The sequence below is a fragment of the Ambystoma mexicanum genome, chromosome 3q (assembly GCF_040938575.1).
Source record: "Ambystoma mexicanum isolate Mex_15411 chromosome 3q, UKY_AmexF1_1, whole genome shotgun sequence".
Taxonomy (NCBI): domain Eukaryota; kingdom Metazoa; phylum Chordata; class Amphibia; order Caudata; family Ambystomatidae; genus Ambystoma; species Ambystoma mexicanum.
Genome location: NC_090926.1, coordinates 1,204,635,181 through 1,204,660,722, shown reverse-complemented (window position 1 = coordinate 1,204,660,722; position 25,542 = coordinate 1,204,635,181). Strand labels below are relative to the sequence as shown.

Below are 25,542 nucleotides of genomic sequence, written 5' to 3'. Positions count from 1 at the left end.
GAAGTGCTTGGGATAGAGGAGTGGTGAAGGGGGAGGGGTTGGGAATAATGCAAAGGAATAGATGCAGTGGGTAGAGAAAGGGAGGGGATGGGCCTGGCCCAGGGACCAGGCAAGTGCTCAGGGGGAGGGGCGAGACCAGGGGCCAGACAAGGACAGGGGAGGGCCACCATCTAAGTGTGAGAGGGGGGTCAACCCACCAGGCTGGTCAGAGAAGAGACCAGGGGAGGGCAGTGCTGATTAGGGGGTGCTGGTGAGGACTGGTCAGGGAGGGCCTTGTTCACTGTGTAACTCATAAGTGCACCAGGCCACCAGTATCCGCGGCAGGTGGTGGAGGGGAAAGGAGGTAGAGAAGAGCAGAAACTTGAGAAGCTTCCGGAACTTACGGAGGTCCGGCTCAAGTCTGAGAAGGGCACGGAGGCCATTCCAGAGGGAAGCACCTGCCGAAGAGAGAGATCTATCCCCCACTCTTTGCTTGGAAAAACATCTGATCTGCCGAGAGTTGGAGCTAGAAGTCTGAAGGGCTCTAGCAGGGAGGTATTTAAGGAGAGATAGTTGGATGTAGTGGGGTCCCAGGCACCAGAAGGCCTTGTGGATGATGCACAGGGTCTTGAATTTGATCCTTGCATCCACAGGAATCCATGGAGAGATTTAAGGGCTGGAGTGATGTGGTCCCTGGGCTTTAGGCCAAGGATAAGTCTTGCAGTTCTATTCTGGATCAGTTGAAGGGGCCGAAGAGTGGAAAGAGGTAGATTGAGGAAGAGGCTATTGCAGTAGTCTAGAGAGAACCAGAACTCTGGAAACATTGAGTTTCTGGGGGAATGTAAGGAAGGGGAGAATCCCTCTGAGGGGTGAAGCTGAAAGTGTGCTTTCTTGGCAAGGTCCATAATGTGAGAGAAGAAAAAGAGAGCGGAGTCAAAGATGATACCAAGGTTTTTTGCCTCACTAGATGTTGAGGGGAGGGGACCCAAAGAAGGTGGCCAGAGAGAGGGAGGGAAGCAGGGAGCAGGGGACCCTGTTCAAATGAGAAGGATCTCAGTCTTACTGGCATTAGGACAGAGATCATTAGCTGATTACCATATATGAATAGCAGTCAGACAGTCAGGACTGAGAGAGGGGAAGAGGGTGTAGAAGGGGCACCTTGAAGGAGAACTGAGTGTCATCAGCATAACACTGGAAATTAGGAGAGAAGGAGGAAATCAATTGGGCCAAAGGGGCAAGGTAGATGTTGAAGAGCCACAGAGATAGGATAGTGCCCTGAGGGACGCTGCAGGTAGAGTGAGAGATGAAAAAAGGAAGGGGCACAGGATGGTCGATTAGAAAGGAAGGAGGTCAACCAATCCAGTGCAAGGTCCGTGATACCAAGGGTTTTGTGGAGCCACTTTAAGAGGGTGGCATGATTGACTGTGTCAAAGGCAGAGGAAAGATCAAGGAGGATGAGAACAGAGGGGTGGTTTGAGAGCAGGACTTCATAGGCGTTTAGGAGAGCCGTTTCCATGCCTCTGGATGCTCTGAAGCCAGACTGGTGGTCATGGAGGCAGCCAACAGATTCAGTGTGGAGGGTCAGTTGGGAGATTACCAACTTCTCCAAGGGTTTGTCCAGGAAGAAAGCCATCCACACATACAATGAAATTCATCTCACATCAAGGCAATGTTTTACACATAACACCATGAAATTGCAGCCATAGCAACTTAAAATTAGTCATGCAACTGAACATGTCTGAGTTATAAAATGGTCCTCCAATAAGTGAAACATTTTCCGCATAGCATCATAAAATGAACACGCGTAAGCATGAAATGACCTTCACACCACTTCCAAAATTACTACATCAGGAAATTGCCCACATATGGCGTGATATTTTGTTCACATGCATCTGCTTACTGCCTTATATACAATACAATTGAACCAATATACGCACCATTAAATTACCTCTTTGATCTTGGAATAGCCTTCACATTAATCATGAATAGATTCATAATTATTTAAGTTATATAACCTGAGGGGGTGGTATTACCGGTGAGACAGACCATCCTTCAGATTCCCTTGTATGGACAGTTATTTACAAACTGCAACAGAGCACTGATAAAGCTGATACTCCGAATCGCCTTTTAAGGAAAGAACAATCATTAATTTTCCTCACAAATAGCTATTTGGCCGGCCTCAATGAAGGGATCGAATGGCACAGATTATAATAGTGGTCTCCTTCCAATTGTTGGTCTGCTAACGTTACTGAAGAGACTTTTGATGTACCAGATAACTAAGCCTAGTACCTTTACCGCTCTTAACAGTTAACACGTTCAGGTATTGTTGAGGGAGAAACATGCTATAGGATGTGAAAATTGAAAAGACAGTCATAAGATAGGCTGCATGAGATTGTATATTGGTTAACAATATTGGCAAGATTGCAGTATCTTTTGCGCATCCTATGGAGTAATTGATGTGTGCCCTAAAACATAATTGAATGTCCTTTGTGCCAGTTTCTGTGCCTTTAATAATCGCCCTCTGTAACTTTAAGGATTGGAACTTATGACCTCTGTAGCACATAGTGTGAAATCGTCACATAAACATGTAAATAAGTGCCTGTATTGATAACGTAATTATCGTTTTGGTGGTACACAAATAAATGTAATAAGCTGATGCTGTATTTTAAAATTAAGGAAGATGTAGAGAATACACTATTTAATAAATTAGTCGAGATCTTCCTGAAGATCTTTATTGAAATGTGTGAACAATTATTGAGGCAGGCCTACATCCAGACATGGAAAACTTCCTTATTACATTTTTTTTTAAAGAATGGAATAATATAGAGAATTGGGATTGTATTCAAAACTCAACTTAAAACTCTAGAGAATATCAGAAAGTTTCATCTGGGTTTTCTGGGACATTGACCTATGTAATAACGTCCTCCTCACAATCCTTTCGTATGTGTCTTCTCAATTTTAGGTTGAACTGTATCCATACTTTAGAAGTGATTGGTCCCCGTATTGGTTTACAATCTGTAAAAAGGAAGTGATGGCTGTGTATAACAGATCAGATGGAAACACTACAACACTTAATGCTGGAATGTTCAAGCTTGGTACAATGCAACATATTTTATCTGGGTAAGTTTGTTCATGTTACTAGCACTGTGATTGGGAATGATTTGTAGTGCTGGTGCAGAAATTATCCTTATCAATTACACTTATTGAGTTTTTAAAGGAAATATTTATACTGTTGGGGAACATCCCTTCTCTTATAAGTAAGGTTTTTTAGTTTTGTAGATCACTGGTGTTAATGGTTTAAAATGTAAGGGATCACTGGTGTTAATGGTTTAAAATGTAAGAGATGAGGTTTTTTATAACTTGCGTATCTTACATTTATATTCGTAAGCTCCTGGTTCTAAGTATACCCCTGAAGAAGTTCTGACATCAGTTTAAGGGAACGAAATATGTAGGGCTTTCAACATAAAGAACATATTAGGTTTTGACCACCTCTTTTGACTTGTAAGTGTGTTTTTCTTTGAAGGATCCAGTTCACATTTTGTATTAATGTTGTTTGTCTTGATGGCACATTGTAAGTGAATGATTGCTGTTTTTAATGATTAATTTGCATTATTGATCATAAATAAAATGTCATATTTTTAAAAAAGTATCTTGTAATCTGAGAGTGTATTTTTTAAAGAATGTTGACAGTCTACAGGTTGTGCAGTACTGAGTGAGACTTTTTTGTTTAGTGTTGCTGATTTTTGGGGGGTGTCTCACTCATAGTACAATTTGTGAACCCATGTATAGACCTGGACAAGTCTAGGCTTGAGAAACAAAAGATAGTGCAGAATTTAATTAGATAGAAGTATATTTATGTGTAGTAGATTTAGTGAATGTGCCTGAATTGAACAGCCATTAAGGGAGATGGGCATAACGGTTGGTAAGGTGGGTGGGTGTGGACCACTCGAAGGAGTAGGGAGCGTAGCTCTCATATGTTAATATTTGTCATGCTGCACGGTCATTTCCTGCAAGATAGCTCAGTGATTTAAGCACTTACCCCAGATGTCTGTTTTATTTAACCCCGGCAGGGCTGGCTCACTTATAGAACAGAATGGGTGTAAAAATAGCTGTTTTCATTGGCCATTGTAATGGTACAAAATGTATCAACCACAGGAAGGCAATTCTCCTCTGAACAAAAGTACCACTAGCAACAACAGAGATCTGTTTCTGAGTTATTGGGCATCATCAGTGAGGTGCGACTGAGGTGCTGCTCCTTTTCAGACACATAGTAAGGCATCTATATCTGGAATTCCTTCACTAACTTAAAATGATACCCCAAGTGTGCCAAAATGTGCCCACATGTGACAGCCCCTCCACTGAGATTTAACAAGGCCAAATCACATATGCTATTTGATGGCGCCCACTCAAAAGTCTACAACCAGGTTTTATCTCCCTGCACCCTTCACGGAAGAGAAATATCAATTTGCATATCAGTCTGGTCGCACCCACAAAGGCGGTCCAGCACAAAATGTTAGGAAATTCTCCTCTGAGTAGTAGCAGCGATCCCAAATGCCTCTGTGCACCCTCCAGCTGCCCTGGTTTGTTGTCCCCCATCTCTTTGTGCAGTGCTCTTTTGCTCCCCTGCTAGATTTGTACTATTGGAAACTCTATAAATACATGCATATCTAAATACAGACTAATCGTTGACACCCAGGCTCTAGAACATCTCTCCATAAGGATTCCTCTGTCCCTCCACCACCAATTCCGTAAGGAACCCAAGACGGTGCTTGCCTCTCCCCAGTCAAGCTCAACTCCTCTCTGTGGCATCCTCTGACCAGCATTGATTTCTCTGTAAGCATCTCTTCCATTCCGCACTCCGCCAAATGTCTTCTTCTTGAGCCCTGACTGCTTACATTCTGCCCGACCGGGGCAAGTCTAATCTGTGATATGTAATTATGCTTGCATCTTGCGAAGCAACACCGGACTGTCTAGAACGCATGTATCAAAGGGTTTGTGATCAACTTACCCTGACACATTGTCTAGGGTTTATGTAAATTACCATGGTGGGACTATGGAACCTGAGTCTTGCTCACTCCCTTAGGCACCATATGTTAAATGCCTGCTTCGTCTGGTATGAAGACCCTGTTGGGATGTCACTGCTTCTTTACGGATTAGGATCAAATACACCAAATGACACAACATGAAATAACACTATGACCACCTGATCAGATTACCTTTTACATGAATCTCCACCCGCTGAGCATCACGTCCATGCTTGTTGGACACCTCACACTCGTAGAGCCCGCTGTGATGGAACTCTGTTTCTGAAATGGTAACTGTGCTGTTGTCCACAGAATAGGAGAGAGAGGAATGGTACGGGGTTCTCCATTGGTATGTGGGTGCTGGAAGCCCGTCGGCCTGGCATCTCAAGGTCACACTTTGCTTGTGGTAAATGCTTGTTGAAGGTTTAATTTCAATGTGCAAGACAGTTGGTTTAGCTGAAATGTAGAAAGAAGAACTTTTTTTTGTATGTGTTTTGGTTTTTACTCAAACCTTTCATAATACATAAAATACAACATGGAAAATACATTATATAAACATTTCTCACAGTAAGTCAAAATCCGTTGGTCATCTAAAATCTACTAAAATTGTATAGTTTCAAGTTTTTAAAACATCATCTATATAATTAATTGCTGCTATGCACAAAGATATCTGATTACCACTCATGTTTTCTAGACGTCCGAGACCACAATATTTTAAAACATTTCTTAGAAGCTTGTAAAGTGCAAGGCCAGCTCTGTCTCCACGAGCGTTGACACTCTCCTCCCTGATGGCTACAAGATCCTCTTTGCACCCAGATCCAATCGGCCAGGAGGGTGCGTAGCCCTAATCTTTCCTGAGTGGATTCCTGCCACTATCATTCCCACTCAGATGTATTCCTCTTTCAAATGCCTTGTCTGCAGACTCTCAATCTCTCCTAGCACTCTCTTACTGTTGCTTCTCTCTACTGGCCCCCTGGGTAAATCACCTCTTTTGTGACCACTGCAACCAGGACCCCGGAGGCGCAGGAGCCCTCCCGCTGCAGGAGCAGTGGGCCAGCCTCTCTGCACAGTCCCCCAGGATTAAGGTAGGCACTCTGTCTATTTATCGTCTAATTTCAGCATTCCGCGGATCGTCTTCCTCGGCAATGAAATCTGCTGACATTTCATCTACAATTACATGCGCTGCCTAGAAATGCCCCTCCGCCGCATTTACGAGCATTTTAGCGCCATCTAAGCCCCTCTTGGAGCCACCATTGGAACACACGAGGTGTTCTCTACCCAAGATGGCCGCCGGACCCAGCCCGACCTTCCTTCCTACCACATGACTCGCCCGCATGCTATTACTGGCTCTTTCCTACTTTTTGTAGCCAACCACGCACCGGCAGGCGAACGCCAGCCCTCTCCCAAAGGATCCTCTCCATAAGGATCAACACCTGTCCAGAGACTGTCACGAGACGTCCGAGGCCGGGGCCAGGACCCCTGCATGACTATGCACCTCTTTCAATGAGCAGCGTACTCTAATAACTACCGCTGATAACTTCGCTCTACAGCACCAGTCCAATACTTCTGTGATAAGCCACAACATGCCACAAACTCCCTGTGAATCCCAACACACTTATGATCAAGGTGGGCACAACTGCCTGTTTCAAGAATCTGCACTAATACCATTTGTTGACCCACTGAGCGTCCCTCCCCCAAGTAGGCCCCAATCTACTGTATACTTGCACCAAGTACCCATGCTGCACCCGCATCCCGAACTGTATGATGTCTAATCCTGGTACTTGATTGGCTGTAGTCTGCATATGCATTGCCTATAAATTGCAGCCGGGCTGGGTCTGCCCCGTATCTATATGATAGCACGCTGCGTTTTAATATGTATTTTTCCATAGTAGGTACTGCATCTAGACGCGACCACTTTTCACCTAGACCAAATGGCACTGTTTTGTTCTTAATTAGTATTGCACTGCGCCAGATGGCATTACTCTGCATTTAGACTGCATTGCCCAGCATCTCGCTGGTTATTGCTTTGTATGAAGTTAGTATTGCACCCAGTTGCTACTATCGTCCATTCAAACTGAATTGCTTTTTTTGTTCTTAATTAGTATTGCACTGCACCAGATAACACTACGCTGTATTAGACTGCACTGCCCTGCATGATCTTGCATTTGGTACCTCGACGTTTTGTAGCCCCAAGCCTTGATCCTGTATTAGCATTCTGACATTGCGCCTCCAAAGGATCTGGTGTCCTACCAGCCACAGCATTGCCACCTGGAACTACAGCTATGCTAACCTGGTCTATTATCATCATGTTTCCCTTCTGCCTGGTACCTCTCGACCTACCCTGCACAGGACTGCACTTCCTCTCCCACCCCAATGGCTTCAGCAGACCAGCATGTCCGAGACACCATCCTATCCCTTGTCCCACTCCATCCCTACCCAATATAAACCAATTTCAGCCTGTCCTCACTGAGTCTCACCCCACGACAGACACTTGCAGCATCCAGAAAGCAATGTGCGCCACTATCCCTTGCATTCCTACCCCTAAGAACAATACCATCAGGAACTCCTATCCCAGCACAGGCACAATGAGACACGACAACCTCAGATCCAGGACACACACCACCTCGACTCCTCCTAATATAGGCCCAAGAAATAGTAAAACTAAACCCAAACCAGCCACTCAAATCACACACCCAACAGTATCTCCCGACCAGCTCACTCCCCGCTTCAATACCTCCTCCCCTGCCCATTTAACAGAAAACCACACCAAGCCACCACCGAAACAATCAAAGGCGTACTTATCAATGCTAGATCCCTAGTCGCCCATGCCCTCGACATAGCCGACATCATCTCTCTCAATGAGCTAGACTTCATAGCTATTACCGAGACCTTGCTCCATGCAGCATCACTCCCCAACCTCGTGCTAGCCATCCCAAATGACTACACCATCTACCGCGCAGACAGACAAAACAGCCAAAGGCGGCGGTGTAGCCATTATTGCAAGAAGATCCCTCAACATACAAGAAATACAAAACCAATCACTCCCATCTGCGGAAGTACTCACCATCAAACTATCCACAACTAACACAAGCACAATCACCACCTATCTTATCTACAGACCGCCCGGCCCTGTATCCTCATTTAATTACGATATAGCTCTCCTGCTCTCTAACAACACCAAACCCAATTCATGATTACTTATTCTAGGTGACTTTAACCTTGGGTTCAATGACGAGAAAGATGACAAAGCAAGCACCATCGCTAACACTATCTCAGATACCAGACCTCAACTGCAACACCACCATCCTCTCCAACACACCATGCACCTGGACCGACCATCACCTCATCACTTTCACCATCAACAAAAACAAACAAGCACCTGTGCCCCCTCCCAACGCTCCACCCACACTCACAAGAAACAGCAAAAACATCACAGTCGAGAAACTTCTCGCTCTACTCCAACCCATCATCGACTTTTCACCCACCATTACCAACCCCACTGAATTAGTAGGCCTCTATAACACAACCATTCTCACAGGCCATAAATACTGTAGCACCACTCAAACTACGGAAAGCCAAACGTTGCGCGCATCTCAACTCCTGGTTCACTCCTGAACTAAAAACTCTCCGTAAAATCAAAAGACAAGCTGAATCAGTGTGGAAACAGTCTCCTTCCGCCAACAATAAAACATCCTACTCCCTAGCCTCCAATATATACAAGTCAGCAATCATCCAACAAAAAAAAAACATGTACAATGAGAGAATCTGCAACGCCAAATCCAACACCAAAGAGCTCTTTAATATCCTGAGAGATCTTGAGTCCCCATCTGCCATCTCAGACACATGTACCAAAGACTTCTCTTGGTGTACCAACATACATTAAGCACTCCTTGGCAAAATTGCTATGTTACAAGCCAAAATTGAGTCAAAGAAAGAAAGTCTCACCTTCACTGACAATCCCATCTCTCCCACCCACAACTCACCTATGGACGGAAACAACCTTTTCGAATTCTCCACCATCACCATCAAAGAGGTTGATGACATAATTAACTAATTGAAACCCTCCAAATGCCAAGGCAACAACTGCCCTGCGCCAGTTATCAAAGACGCAGCCAAACATCTTGCCCCTTCATCACATCTCTTATTAACTCATCCTTCACATCCAGTATAGTACCCAACAACCAAAAGGATTCCTGAGTTTTACCCCTACTCAAGAAACCCACGCTAGACCCAAGCGTCCCCGCGAATTACAGACCAATTACTACTGTGCCCTTCCTCCTAAAAATCCTTGACAGAGCTGCCTACCTGCAGATTCAGAACCACCTAGAGAAAAATAACTTACTAGGACTAAGACAATCGGGCTTCCGCCCCAAACACGGCACTGAGACAGCCTTGATCAATCTCAAGACACAAATGGACAACCTCAAAGACAACGGAAAACTAGCCCTTCTTCTCCTCCTCGACCTGTCAGCCGCCTTTGACTTGGCAAATCATTATATTCTCTGTAAACATTTAGCCTCAGCAGCCAAATTCTCCAACAAGGCCAATGCCTGGATTCTGTCCTTCCTGAACAACAGATCCATGAGGGTCTTTGCTCCGTCAGCCTCTGCCGAACCAGCCCCTGTTACATGTGCCGTCCCCCAGGGCACCTGTGTTTCCTCCACTCTATACAATGTGTTTACAAAACCCCTCTTCGACATACTGGACCATTTGGGTGTCACCTACACGAATTACGTAGATGACACTCAAATACTCATCCTATTAACAGGCGACTACTCCACCGACAACACAGTACTCAACAACATCTATTCCATTATCCAAGAATGGGTGGCCAAACACGGCCTGTTCCTCAACGATGACAAGACCGAGCTTCTGCTCCTAGGCTCCCAATCCAGACTCAAACTCGACAAACTTTACCAGACTTTCACCATTGACGGCAACAACATTTCCGTCTCCAACAGTGTCAAAACTCTTGGGATTTACCTTGACTCCTCCCTTACACTGACAAGACAAATCAACGCCATCTCATCCACCATCGCTTACACATGTAAGCTCATCAATGCCAGTAGACGTTACCCCTCGACCTCCAACTGCACCACCCTAGCCAGAGCACTAGTACTCTCCAAAGTCGACTACTGCAATGCCCTCTACCTGGGCACTAGCCAAAAGAACATCAACAAGCTGCAAGTTATCCAGAATAACGCACTAAGAGCAGCTTTACACATACCCAAACACGAGCACATCTCTGACACCAGCCGATCATGTCAATGGCTATCTATACCTCAGAGGATCGAATACAAAACACTCTCTCTCACTCACAAATGTTTATCCAACCAAGCACCGAGATACCTCTCGGACAACTTCATGCACCACACCCCATCCCGTCCAACTAGATCAGCCCAAACGCCCTGCCTAACTATCCCTAGATTTAAGCTCCAAAAAGCAGGCGGCACAAGCTTCCCTGTGCTCGCTGCTAAACTTTGGAACTCACTACCAGTCGATCTCAGATCCGAACCATCCTATCACCGATTCAGACACAGTGCAAAACTTGGCTACTGGCCAAAGAAGCCTAGAACGGCAACTTATTACTACACAAATGTACTTCCTGCCTGCATAATCTGTACAACTTCAAATCTTGTAAATATGTTATAATGTGTATATTATCAGCAACTGTTTTATAATGTCAAGACTACTTGTACTGTTTACCTACTGACCATGCAATATATTGGCTACTTAGTAACCATGCCAAGCGCCTGGATGCCCCAGGGCCAGGCGGCGCTATACAAATAATAAACTAAACTAAACTAAACTTCTCTCCGAGTGTGCAGACCTCTCCTCTTCCATGCTGGCCTCAACCACTCAAATCCTCCTCCTTGGTGACCTCAACAGCGACCTTGATTCTCCCTGTCCTTCATCTCTGCTCTTTCCCTACCTCTGCGATTCCCTCTCCCTCTCTATCCTCCCCTCTGGCCCGACGCACTCTGCAGCACTTACACTTGATGTCTTGATCTCCTCTGGCCTCCCTCTTTAGATACCTCTGACCACCCTTCTCTCCTGGAGTGACCACTGCCTTCTCTCCTCTCACCTCTAACTCTCTTCCCCCCCAGCCAAGCTCACCTCAACACTGTCACCTACCTTCTCGGACATCGACCTATGAAGCGTGTGTCAGTTGAGGCTTTCACTGCCACCTTCTCTCCCCCCATTTCTCCCCTCGATGCCTCACACCCTGACACAACCTTGTCCCTTCTCTACTCTTCTATTTCTGATACTCTTGATGCTCTTGCCCCTGTCATGAGGATTCGCCTGAAGTCCAAAGCCAAGTGCAACTCCTGGTATGACTCCAATTTAGCTACACTTAAACAAAAGTGTAGGGTGGCTGAGAGGAAATGGAGGGCTTCTTGTTCATCCTCTGACAAACTGACCTGTCACCTGCTCCAAAGGCAATACCGACTCTCTGTCTGTACCAAGAAGAGAGTCCACATTCAAGCCTGTGTCTCTGCGGCATCTACAACTCGGTCAAACTCTTTAAAATCTGTAAGAAGCTTGCCAACCCTGCTGCAGTCTCTCCCCCTCCTCTTGCCTCACAGGCTCTCTGCATTGCCCTTGCCTCTCACTTTATCTAAAAAACCCAGGACATCCTGTCCACCCTCTCCTCCCCTATCCCCTCCAATTCCCTCTCAGTTTGTATTTGCTGACCCCCCTTTAACCACCCCCCCACCCTCCTTCTCTTCCTTTCCTCTTTTCTCCGCTGATGAGGTTGCTAGACAAGTGCGATCTATGAAAGCCTCGTCAAAACAGGTTCATCCCTGTTGCTCTAAAACCATCTAAGGACCACATTGACACCCTTGCTCAGGCCCTTGCTGATTTTTGCAACCATTCCTTTGCCTCAGGGTCCTTCCCCTCCCCTCTGAAGCACTCCCTTGTGCATCCTCTTCTTAAGAAACCCACAGCTGATCCCTCCTGTCCGGCTAACTATCGCCCAATTCCCATTACTCCCTTTCTGGGCAAACGCCTGGAAAACCTTGCCATCTCTCAGCTTAACCTTCATTCCAATTCTGTTGCCTGTCTCCATGACCACCAGACTGGCTTCAGTGTGGCCAGAAGCACGGAAACTGCTCTCCTGAACACCTGTGAAGATCTGCTCTCCAACCTTGACTCAAACATTCCCTCTGTCCTCATCCTACTTGATCTCTCTTCTGCCTTCGACATGGTCAACCATACCACCCTGCCCAACCGTCTCCGTGATAATCTGGGCATCACTGATCAGGCTCTGGCCTGGCTAACCTCTTTCCTCTCTGATCGGTCCTACTGGGGTCCTTCCTCTCATCTATCTTCCTCTCTACCTGTGGTGTTCCCCAGGGGTCTAACCTCTCGCCCTGGCTTTTCAACCAATACCTGGCAACTCTCGCCCACTGCATTGCCATTTTCTGCTCAAAGTTCCAGTGCTACACTGACGACACTCAACTCCTTTTCAGGCTGCCCTCGGCAACCTCCTCTCCCTCTCCCATCTCTGCTTGCCTAACTGACATTCAAGATTGGCGTGTCTCCAATAATATCTGTCTCAATGCCAGCAAGACAGAGATCCTCCTCATCGGCACATCTTCACCATCCTTTCCCCTCACTCTCTGGCCAGCCTCCCTTGGCCCTCCTCCTACCCCCACCTGCGGGGCTAGGAACCTCGGGGTCATCTTTGACTCCACACTTTCCTTCTCTGCCCACATCTCTGAGGTCTCTAAAAATTCAAACTTCCTGCTGCACCTCCTCAGAGGTACTGTCTCCCAAGCTCTGGTTCTCTCTAGGTTGGACTATTGTAACAGTCTCTTTCTAAATCTACCTGCCTCTACTCTCCGCCCTCTGCAACTAATCCAGAACAGGACTGCAAGACTTGTCCTTGGCCTCAAGCCCTGGGATTGTATCTCTCCAGCTCTGAAATCTCTCCATTGGCTCCCAGTGGATGCAAGGATTACATTCAAAACCCTGTGCATTGTCCACAAGGCTTTGTGGGGCCTGGGTCCAAAATACCTTCAGCTATCCCTCTGCAAATACCTCCCCTCTCGAGCTCTTCACTCCTCTACCTCCAACTCCCTCAGGGTCAGTCATTTTTCAAAGAAATGAGCTGGGGGTAGATCTCTGTCTTCGGCTGGGCCTTCATCTGGAACAGCCTCCCTGCCACTCTAAGACTTGAGGAGAACCATCTCCGGTTCCGGAAGCACCTCAAGACCTTACTCTTTGCTTCTGTCTTCGCTCCCCCTCTCCCCTGCTGATCTGCTCTCTCTTGGCACTGTGCACCTGGCCACCCTCTGTCCCCTGGGCCAGGTACCCGCTCACTCTGCCACCCTCCTGCACTGTCCCCTGGCCACCCCTTGCATGGGTGACTGTATCTGTACCCATACAGTCCCCCACAGCCCCCCCCCCAATTTTCTTCTTTTTCTGCACTTATCAGACTTTCACAGTTCTGCTGCCATAAACACAGCACTTGCCACTTGCCGGTTGCACTACCACTGTTTATGGCCTCCATTATCTATTTATTTTATTTATTATTATTTATCTGTTCTCCGTTGCTCCGCACTTTCCACTCTCCCCCTTCCATGCACTTTTCCCCTTTCCCTTTCTCATGCACTTGCACGTTCTCAATGTCACTGGGCCTAGTAAGATCGCTGAGGTTTGGCGTCATAAATTTTGCATGGAAATTTCTTTATTTCATGGCTGAATTAATGCAACTACTTCTGACTCGATAGGTCATCCCGTTCCCAAGAAAATGTATCTTTTTGCTTTTTTGGCTTGATTGTTCGGCATTACGTTTTGTGGTGTTACTCCGCCATCTACAGGTCATTTGTAGAAAGAGATCATCATCGCGCATCAAAGCTGAAACAAGATCAACATTCTGAAGAAGGAAGATCTCAAGACCATGAAGCTGATAGAATTCAACATGCTTTGAGATAGAACAATGAGATAGAACAATTAAAGTGCAGAAGAACCTGAAGTAAGACTTACTAATCAGAGAATTTGTGCTGCTAAAAAACAAAGCAATGAAACTGCTGAAGAAACTGAAGTGACTTACCGATCAGAGATTTAAAAATTGTAGAATTTATGGCCAAAGCAAAACGAAACAACATGATCATTGGACTTTGGGATACGCAAGGTAGAACTCAATATGCAGAGCAAGACAAGTAACGCCTGGCAGCGGAGCATCTGAGACAGGTAATGACCGCCTCGCCATGAGACGTGAGTGAACAAAGGGAAAACCTACGAAAAGCAGCACTTTCCCGGATTCAACCCGAGACCTCCTGAACGCTCCAATCTCCACTAAAGAGGTAGATGAAGCCATTAAATCCCGGGCGCCAGGCTCAGATGGCTACACAACCAGGTTCTACAGGGTTTTCAAGCAACAGCTACTCGCCCCACTGGCACAACTATTTAACTCCGTTAGAGAAACTGGCGTCGTAACCTCCTCCATGCAAGAGTCAATCACAATCCTTCTCCCCAAACCTGGGGGGGATCTGAGATGCCCAGCCTCACACAGACCCATCGCTCTTCTCAACATTGATGCCAATATCTACTCTAAGATTCTGGCAACCCGCTTAGCTCACATCCTCCCAGACATAATCCAACCTGACCAAAGTGGTTTTCTGAAGAACCGATCTACGGCTGACAACATCCGCAGAGCCCTGAACCTGGTAGACCTGGCTTCCCGAGACGCACAAGGGATTGTACTCATGGCACTAGACGCAACCAAGGCATTTGACAAGGTGGATTGGACGTTTATGAAGCTTACCCTGGATGCATTTGGATTTGGGCCCGAATTCCGCACCATGATCCTGGCCAACTACAAAGCAACCAAAACCCTACTCAGAATCAATGGCAATCTCTCGGCCCCCATTACACTGACCTGTGGAACTAGACAGGGGTGCCCGCTGTCCCCGCTTTTATTCGACTTGATCATGGAGCCCTTCGCCCAATGGATTAGGCTGAACTACCTAATTAAGGGTCTCCAAGTGGTCCCCTTGCACCATAAACTGGCCCTCTACGCGGACGATGTCCTCCTAACGATCACAGACCCACGCAGCTCCTTGGCACACGCCTCGGCAGAACTAAACAGCTATGGAAGGGTCACAGGATTCACCATTAACTTTAACAAGTCGGCAGCGCTGGGAATAGGGATCTCTCAAGAGATCGAGAAGACCTGATCCCAATGTGCCCGATCCAATGGAAGACGAAGGCTATCAGCTACTTGGGGGTCCAGATCCCAGCCAAACCAACAGATGTCTACCGCATGAACTTCCCTCCGCTCTTCCAAGAACTGGAAACCGACCTGAAGCGCTGGGCGTCGAAAGAGATTTCCTTGATGGACTGGATTCAAAAATAAACATATTTAAAAAAAAAAAGAAAATTGTAGAATTTAAATCCCAGGTGAAGCCGGGTAGTTCAGCGAGTGTTGGTATAAAGCCCAAACTTTTCTCAAAAAGATGTGTGATACAAGATAACTTCAGTTTCATTGTAGCCTCCCTTGTCTCAATCCAGTTTCTTTGTTGAAGCTTCTTTTTGACTTGTGACGGAAATGTGGATATTTCATTCTCACATGACTCAATGTTCTTTAAAACCATCTGCATTTTTCCACCCATTTTTCTGATTTAACACCTTACATGACTGCTTCGCTATAGCCTCATGTAATTTAATGCATAGTGATCCTTGTGTGGGCGCTAGTATTTTACTATAAAAAATAAGCTGTTTCCATGTGCCACAGGTGTCTAAAGATTTGAGGCCCAATTCGTACCGCAACCATTTTAACCAAAACTCCTTTGGGTAGGTTCATAGCCATATCTTCCCTTCCAATTTTCCCCATTTTATTTTCATCAGTTGGAATTCCGAAACAGTGGGAATTATCTTGCCTTTGTAATATTGGAACAGTGGTAAAATAGACATTTTCCATATTTATTTCAATTTTCTTCACTATTTATCAACAGCTCTTTATTTATAACCTTTTGAAAACTGACTTGTTTGTAATTTGTTCCTAAATACTTCCAAGTACTAATTTGCTATAGCTTGATGTTTTCAATATACCAGGCAAAATTCCCTTGTTTGACCCTTTGTGGGTCGAAAGCCAATATTTTTGTTTTAGCTTTGTGTATTTCCAATTCTAGGTTTCTCATATAGTTATTAATGCATTCAAAGAACATTGGAGACCTATAGGTGTCTGTTCCATTATTATGTCATCGGCATTCGCCATATAATGGATATGTTGATGACCCAGCTTTGGGGTTTTTTGATACGCATGACTCTAAAATACTACAGAGGTCAGCTATATATACATTAAAAAGGTTGGGGGCTAAGACGCAACCATGACAAAGCCCCCTGTGAGACGGAAATGCTTCTGTCAATGTTACTTTAGAATCCATGCTGTATCAGTATGGAGTTGCCTTAGAATGTTAATCAGCGGCAAAGGACATCCCAAAGGACATAATATTTGCCAGAACATTTCCCTATTCACCTTATCAAATGCCTGAGTCAGATCTGGTGGATCCTGGCTTGCTGCAGAATAAGGAAAACTGTTAACACATTCAGGGGTATGTCTAAACCCCTTCTAAAGACAGATTTATGTATATTCACAATTTTGCTATCTTCCATCCGTTTCATGAGATTCACTAGAACAATTGCACAAAAAGTCTTGCTCGCCAAATCAAGGAGAGCAATAAGTCTGTAATTAAAAATACAGTTCCTATTGCCCCACTTGAAAATCGGAACCGAAATTGACCTTTTACATGATTCGGGTGTTTCTTTCGTTTTCAGTATGTAATGAAATAGTTTGTTTAAGATCTGAAACCGGAGCAAAGGATTTTGTTTTAAAAGTGCTAATGGAAGCCTTTCTGGTCCCAGAGCTCTTGAGGGATTTGCCATTTTTAACACCCTAATTATATCCTCTTTGTCGAAGTCCGAGAGCAAGTCTTGTTATTCACAGATATAATCATTTCCATTCAAACTGATGAGAATTGAGTAAATCGCAGAGAAATGTGAGTTCGAGGCAGACTCCCGAATACTGTTTAGTTGAATTTCTGCTTGTGAGGATTTGGCTTTATTAATCATGCCCCAGAAGGTTTTGGATTTCCTAGCCATGCCAGTATTTAACATTTCTTCAGAATCCCTTTGGTAAAGGATACTTTCTGGGGATTGTAGCCAATTTGTATCCATCTGCTTCAATTATTTCTGTTGGTCTAGGGAGTCAGCAGTGTACATACGTCTTAATTTACGTACATTCTTTTTCTAATAGCGACTTACTTATCAAAATAATGATAGCTCCGTACAGCTGAAAAAGAGGAATGAACGTTTCTCCTAAAGAAGGAACTCACTAACATATTCAGATTTTCAAATATTTCTATAGGCTCCTTTATCATATATTTATCGTTATTTTTCAGAACACAGAAATACATGAATTAAAATTGGTCAGTAACTCCGGGGACCACATTATTCTGATCTTATTTCTATTCACACTTAGGTTTGTGTGCATTACAGTGGTTCCTTTCATGAGCACCCAGATTTGTTTGGAAGTGTAAGCTAGCATGATCACTCACCTTTGAAGGACATACCTTAAATGACAGTTATCACACAATGTGAGAGACACAAACATATAATCAATGGTTGAATGAGACAAAGCCCTCTGGCAAAAGGGTTTCACTGGAATATCTTCCTACACAGAGACCCCAACAGCCTTTTACCCCTTAGCTTACATTTTGTCTTATGCTGATCGATTGCAAGTGTATGGGGAGAAATGCAATCAGCATTGAACTTGCCTGTCACCATTACTTCACCCGAGGACTCTCCGTATCATGAGTCTAAGATATCCGATAGTAACAAGCAGAACCCAGTAGAAGTACTTACCTAGGGTTTCCAATGTACATTAGCACCCTTGGTAGGGACGCTGGTTTATCAGGAGGTCCCAGAACGCAGGCTGTACTCTATGGTACAAGCTCGCCTTTCGAGCTGCCTGGGCAGCCATTGCCCTCTTCCCTTCGCCGCTCCCCCTTTACCATTTACCACCCGTGTAGTTTTCTACACAGTGCTAACAGTGTCTTTTTAAAAAACACCCTTTGCACATGGGGGAGCTACATGGGTGTCAATGGTGATATTAACCTCGGTAGCAGGCCGACACTCAGTAATGGCACTGCCACCCTTTTTAAGGGACCCTCGCTCTGCTCAGGCCCTTAACTTGCGTGGTGGGTCATTCCGTCAGCTCCTCATTGCTTTGGGTTACTGATCTTGTTTTGATAATGTAAAGCACGCGTTATCAAGGACTTGTCTCTCTCTTTACTTGAGTCACTGTTGTTACTTGTGAAGTTGGTTACTTTCCTACTGACAAATTAACCGCTTTGATGTATGTTTAGCTGCAGGGAGGTGTCTACATTTCTGGGGGAATGACTCATATTACTAATAGGAATGTTCATCCTGCAAGTCAATGGCCTATATAGATATCGTGACCCAGGGAAAGGAAAGATTGAGCTCAGTGCTCAGTCCTGAGAATAGATGTATGTAAACCACATCAGTGCGGTTCTCCATGATAAACTCCACCTATTTTATATCACTGGAGGATATTATTCGCAATCTGGGTATCTCCCTGAATAAGCATAGCATATTGTGCCTTTTCAATATTACCTTATTGTAGGTGTAAAACAGGCTTTCCAAGCACATGATTGCCAGATAATTATTTTCTTCCTTTGTTGGTGTTGGTGATCTTCTTAATCTTTGCTGTCATAGAGCCACTTACATGTTGTTATCCTCCAAGGTTAGACATTCCTCCTTATTAATGATGTGATCACTGCATTTCATTTGCCATTTTCATATTCATCACTTTCAATTTTTGGAAATAAATGTGGTAGATTCCTTACTTGGATTGTCTGCATTGATGGTAAAGCAGGTGGAAGCAGAGCCTGCCTTTTGTTTCGCATGTTTTCTGTCACCAGGCCCTTTTCCCAAATCTCGTCAGAATAAGTAGACAACAAACTCAAGGTCAGATTGTGCCCTTCTTCGTTTGAGTTGTTTACTGCAGGTAGGAGAAAAGTAAGCTGCTTACCTATAACTCCCGTTCTCCAGAATTGGTATTTTTCCTAGATTCACATGCCGTGAATTTTCCCCGGCGACAAGCTGGGAATCCTCGGTTAGATTATAGATATATTTTGTAGTAGAAATGTGGGTGCTATCCACCTCGTTGTGGGTGTACTACCCCATTCAATGGGACATCGAACGTGAGGCTCCTCCCACCAAGCCAGATTCTGACCAGTCAAAATGATTCTGTAGTAGGTCCTGAGGCCTTTTATCTGAAAGGGGTGGATGGAGGGCGCATGCGAATCTCTGAAAGATACCGATGCTGGAGAACAGGATACAGGTAAGCAACTTACTCCTTCTCCAGCATTGGATGAAGCAGTATGAAATCGGTAGACGTAGGCCGGTAAAACAGCCTTTTTTGTTACTGAAATAATCGCTGCAGAACCGCTCTTCCCGTTTGTACATCTGCTTTGTGCTGCTTCTACAAACAGTAATGTCTAGTAAAGGTATGTGTCACCTTCCAGGTAGCCGCCTGGAAAATGTCCCTGAGGGACACCTGCCCATAGCACGGCAGATGCTGCAGTGGCTCGTATAGAGTGTGCTCGTGGTGCACCCTGGAGCGGCCTTTCCACTTGTTCCTGCCACGTAGATATAGCCGACGTGATACATCTGGCCACACTTTGTTTAGATATTGCTTTCCCTTTGTTTGCTGGACTGAAAACCACAAAAAGCTGCGTTGACTTCCTAAACGGTCTTGTCCTGTGCAAATAGAACTTGAGGGCTCTCTTCACGTCCAAACAGTACAATGCACTTTTTGCTTGTGTAGTTGGCCTTGGAACAAATGCGGACAGCACTATGCTGGTATTTTAATGAAAATCTGTTGATACCTCAGGTGTGGAGTTTGGGATGGTCATTAATAGTACTTTATCTTTCCGGAACCATAGATACGATCATTGACTGCTAGTGCTTGCCGCTCTGAGATCCTTCTAGCCGATGCAATTGCCACTAAAAAGGCGACTTTCCAGGATACATATTTGATGCAGGCAGGGGCCAGCGGTTCAAACGGCTTCTTTATAAGTCCTGCAAGTACTGTATTTAGACTCCAGTCTGGGGGAGTCAGTTTTGTTGGCGGAAAAACCAGAAACAGTCCCTTTAGAAAATGATTATCTAGCCTGTCACTAAACAACAGCATTGTATTTCTTTTCCTTGTGTACCGGGAAATAGCTGCCACATGGACCTTCATGGATGTGCGGCTAAGGACATCTTTTGCTAGGAACAGTAATTACGGTAGCATTTGTTCTGTTGTTATGTGAAGTGGTTGTAATCCGCCTTGCTCCTGGCACCACTCGCAGAATATTTTCCACTTGAGCCGATATGACTTGTTTGTGGCCGATGCCCGTGCTGGCTCTAGGATTTTTCTGCATTCCTCTGGAATTGCTAGTTTTCCAAACTATGCAAAGTCAGGAGCCACGCTGTTAACTGCAGGGAGTGTTGTGTAAAATCTTCCAGTGATCTTGGGAGATGATGTACGGATGCCTGGGTAGTCATATTGGGCAATCCACCAGCAGCTGTTGAAGGTTGGAGTACCATGTGTGTCTTGGCCAATCCAGCACGAAGAGAATCACTTTGCACAGATGAGCCATGATATTCTGTATCGTCCGAAGTTTGATCGGAATGGGGGGAATGCGTAAGCGAACAGGCTGGACCATGGGAACTAGAATGCATCTCCACTGGAACCTTTCTGCTGAGCTCTGCTTGAGTACGTTCAGCACTTCCTGTTGCTAGCTGATGCGATTAAGTCTATGTCCGCCCCCACCGCTTGAATACTCTCTGCAGTTGCTGACGGTTGATATCCCATTCATCAGATTGAGCCGATTGTCTGCTCAGGCTGTCCGCTATGCTGTTCTGGACTCCTGGCAGGTGAAAGGCTTGAAGGCTCATCTGTTTGGTTATTGGCCCATTTCCAGAAGTGTTGGGCTTCTTGTGATAATGTTATGGATTTTGTACCCTCTTGATTTCTGATATAGAAAATGGTGGTTGTGTTGTCTGTTTGTATTTTGACCGTGCTGCCCTGTAGAACTGGCAGAAAGGACTTGAGAGCCCATCAAACAGCCCTTAGCTCCAGTAGATTGACGTGCATTTTGGTTTCTTCGGCTGTCCATAAGCCCTTGATGTACAGGTGACCGATGTGTGACCCCCATCCTGTCATCGATGCGTTCGTGATTATTGTTTTGTCGGGGCTGGTTCCTGGAACAAACTCCATTTGGTCATGTTGAGTTTGTTATTCCCCCATTGTAGCTTGCGTGCAATGTCGGGGGTGATGTAGACTTTGTCATCCCATGAGCCCAACATTTGTGACCAGTTTCTGGCTACGAATGCTAGCAGGGGCCGCATGTAGAGCCTGATAGTTGGGACCACGGGTATATACAACAACATCGTCCCTAGCAGACGCATGCACTTGCGTACAGAGATTAACGTTTTTGGCTTGAGCATTGGCCCTAGTGTGAGCAACACGCTTATCCTTTGTGAGGAGGGTCGCAATCTATCTTCCTTTGTAGCGAAGCATGCCATTAGGAAAACAAAATTCTTTGACGGCTGCAGTAAAGATTTTTCGTAGGTTATGGAAAAATCCAATTTCTGGAGTGTTTGTACCGTCTTTGATATGGAGTGGTGCGCCTTGTGGAATGATTGTGCTTTTATTAACCAATTGTCTAAATATGGTAAAAATGGTGGCCTTTCCTTCGGAGGGCTGCTGCAAAGGACACTAAGCATTTGGTAAATGTTCGTGGTGCCGACATTAGACCGAATGGTAGTACTTGGAATTGGTAATGTATTTTGTTGACCAGAAACCTTAGAAACGTTCTGTGTCTGGGATCTATTGGAATGTGGAAATAGGCATCCTGCAAGTCTATGGATCCCAGGAAGCCATCCCATTGAATGACGGTGATGGCTTTTTGCAGCGTTACCATTTGAAATTGTTGTCTTTTTATAAAGGTGTTGAGACTGCGCCAATCTAAAATCGGACGCCAAGTGCCGTCCAGTTTCTTGACCACAAAGTAACGTGAGCACACCCTGCAGCCCATTTGTCTGTTTGGCACCCGTTCAAAGGTTTTTTTCTGCTGGTGACTTTGCGCTTGTACAGTGTGTGGTATGTTGGGGGGGTTATGAATTCTAGGAGGTGTCCGTGTGTGATTGCTTGAAGGACCCACCTGTCTGTTGTTATGCAATGCCATTGGTGGACATGCTTTGATACATTCCCCCCCACTTGGCCCTGGGTGAGGGCATAGTTACGGTAATGGCTTTCCCTCCTTTACCCATGGGAGTAATATGTTCCCTTGGTATATGTTCGACCACCCTTGCTAGAGGAGGAAGCATAGTTCCTTCCAGATGCCCCTCTAAAGGGTTGAAAGGTTTTTCTGTTTTGCAAGCTGGTGAGTGAGCGGACTGTGCCTGTGTCCGTTTTGATTGCCTTAAGGGCTTGGTCGATCTTAGCACCAAAAAGGTAATCCCCTTCAAAGGGCTTATCTATTACCTTGTGCTGGACATCCTCTCTAAAGTCTGTTCACTTCAACCTGACCACACCGTTCCCGAGTTGCTTTAACCCTTCACTAGTTTGCCAACTCTTAAATTGGGGACATTTTCATAGTGCCAGAAACACATTTTAGCGTGCCATTACAATTCCCTAAGTCCCAAGTGCTTGTATTTTATTTCAACAAAATCACCTGGAAATTATATTAAAAATGACACATAAATAAATGCAGTACAACTTGTGGTTGCTGAGAAAAAATGCATCAGTTATGATAGTCCTTTTAAACTATTGGGAAATCTTCATATGTATGCACATCTGAGCTCTCCTTCCTCCAGGCCATTTGCCATTACTGGCCAGCATGTGACCTGTTATCTGAAGTTGACCACTTTTTCGATATGAAAACCTTTTATTTTCTAGTTCAGCTTCCCCTGATTGCACAGCTCATCCCCACATTCCAGTCATGCACTTGCCCTGCACAGAATAAGCCGTCAAAGACCACAGGTCCGGCCATTGGGGGAGTTTGTTTTCAGAACCCTTCAGGACAGGCCACACTTTATTGCAGTTGTAAAAATAGCTGGGATGCAATAGCTCCAAAAGAATGTTCTCTCCATATCCAGAGGACAACAGGCTTGCAGTGGGGAAGCCATTTGCAAATTCTGCCCAGAGACCCACAGATAGTCCATGGCTGAATGAACTCACAAGTTGCATTTCCTAACATCAGCCTTTATTCTTTGAATACTGTGTATTTCACTGATCAGGGTTCACTTTGCTTTTGCATCAGTGGATTTCTTCTTTCGTTTCATGCAGCATTGATATTTAAATAGGACAGCTGAGAATACCGGGCAGTTTATTTCAGTCATTGATAAAATATATTTTTAATTATCGGTGGTTCGTTTTTATGCTGAAAGGAGGGTGTCATAGCGCACCTCCTTTTGATGGGTGGCAGTTTCAGTGAAAATGATGCATTTTTCTCTCAGCCAGCAATGTGATGTGCTTTTCCACTCTGCACTCTGATTATATTTTTTTCTTCAGTTTTCTCTGGATTTCAACTGCGGAAAGACACCCATATAGTCTGGCTATGAGGCCCATTTCCAGTGTGAAGGTTTTTCAAGGGTGGCTGGTCATTTCTCCAGTGGGCCCTTCAGTTCTGTTGGTTTGGGGCCTTTTATTAAACTCCATACAGCAAACAAGGTTGCCCCAGGGGTACTGTAAATCTCTGAGTGTTTTTAAAAAGGGTGGTTCAAATGGATGTGGGGAATTTACATGTATCCAGTAAAGTAATCCAGTACGTGGACATTTTGCTAGTCTGTAGCACTTCAGAAGAGCAGTGTCAAGGAGATTCATTAACACTGCTTGTGGAGAAGGGGTACAAAGTGGACAAAGCCTCAGCCAGCCATGGTGAAACAAATGTAGCAGTTTTGTGGACTCTGTAACTATTATAGATCTTGGATCGTTGACTAGTCTAGTTATGTGAGGCCCTTACTGCAGGGATTTAAGGAAGCGCACAAGGTGTAGGGTCCAGTAAAATGGTCTGAAGAAATGGTGACTTGCTTCCAGGGAAACATAAGGCTGAGATCAGTAATGCTCCGGTCTTGGCGATTCCGAATTACAAGAAACCATTTTATCTGTTTTCTCACTCGCAGTCCACGAATATGCAACCTATGAGGGAGAAGAGGAAGAGGAAGAGAGCACGAGTGCTAGGAAGGATCCTTTGGAGGAAGGATCGGTACTTTTTGTTGATGTGTCCTCGACAATCAATCAGGCCACTGATGAGAGGCATACGGGTGCAGCCATTTTGAGCCTTTTAGATGGGGAATAACAGGTCACACTGAAGAAACGGTTGCCTTAGCATTACTCGCAAGCAGCAGAAATAGTGGCACTTATAGAGGGGCCAGAAATGAGTAAGGGGAAGGTGGTCACTATTTATTGTGACTATGCATATGTAACCTCCACTGTGCATTTAGGGTTATCAAGGTGACAGACAAGAGGGTTTAGGAGATCTGATGGGACCCCTGTCCAGCATGCTGCTAGCTATCCAGACTATTTGAAGCGTTATCTCTGTCTACAGAGGTAGGAATCGTAAAGTGCGCTGTGCAAACTAATCATACTAACTCAATAACACATGGAAATGATGCCGTAGACAGGGCAGAGTAAGATGCCGCAGAGTGGCCATTTACAGATTCCCATAAAATGGAAACCATGTCCCAGTAGGCACAGTTGCCAGCTCCATAAACTGCAGTCATGTTGCTTCAAATCATAGAAATGCAAGGAAAAGCACCTAAGGAGGAACAGGAACTTTGGGCAAAAAGAGGATGTGCCCTCTCGCACACTGATTTGCTGTGGAGATAGGAGCTGATGGGGAAGGTAGTAATGCCTGTAGAGCTGCTTCTTGTTGCTCTAGAGCAACTACATTACCCATCGCACACTTCTCCACGACAAATTGCAGCAGAGCTCCAGGAGGAATGGTTCATATCAAATGTGGGGAATTCAATCCTGGAAACACCATGAGGTCAGTAAGGGGAGTTTTGCCTAGGTCCTCTCAACCATTTCGGTAACTCCATATTAATCTTGAATAACTACCGAACATGGGGAGCGCGGGTAGTAGTGGTGTCCCTGAGGACTGAAGACAAGGGAAGAAAAAAAAAAAAGAGAAAAGCGGTCACTGCGGCATCGGATCCGACCTGCGTCAGAGGTATGGAACTGAGGCTGCAGGTTCAGAAGGAAACAGAGAAGCAAAAGGTAGGTGGGGGAGGGTGGGGTTGTATCAGGGGTATGGATTTGTGGATTTTGGCTGTGGCAAAATTGTTTTTACAGCGAAATTGACTACTGTCAATTCTGCCACAAACAATTCTGCCACGGCCAACTCACACAGATCCCCTTAGTCGTAGTTTGCCCATTTTCCTGATGGCTTGAGTTTGGTCCCTGCATACACCCTGATGTCTGCAGCAAAACCTCTGGTGAGAAAGGTATTTCCAC

General features: G+C 45.2%; 1 protein-coding gene across 4 annotated transcripts in view; it reads right to left on the bottom strand.

Annotated features, from left to right (window-relative positions):
• Positions 1-25,542, bottom strand: part of LOC138447752 (intercellular adhesion molecule 5-like) — a 353,302-nt gene that overhangs the window by 10,997 nt on the left and 316,763 nt on the right. For all 4 annotated transcript variants that reach the window (XM_069604069.1, XM_069604070.1, XM_069604067.1 and 1 more), the window contains one exon: positions 5,196-5,459. In XM_069604069.1, the coding sequence (XP_069460170.1) occupies positions 5,196-5,459 (264 nt within the window). The remainder of the gene's footprint in view (positions 1-5,195; positions 5,460-25,542) is intronic.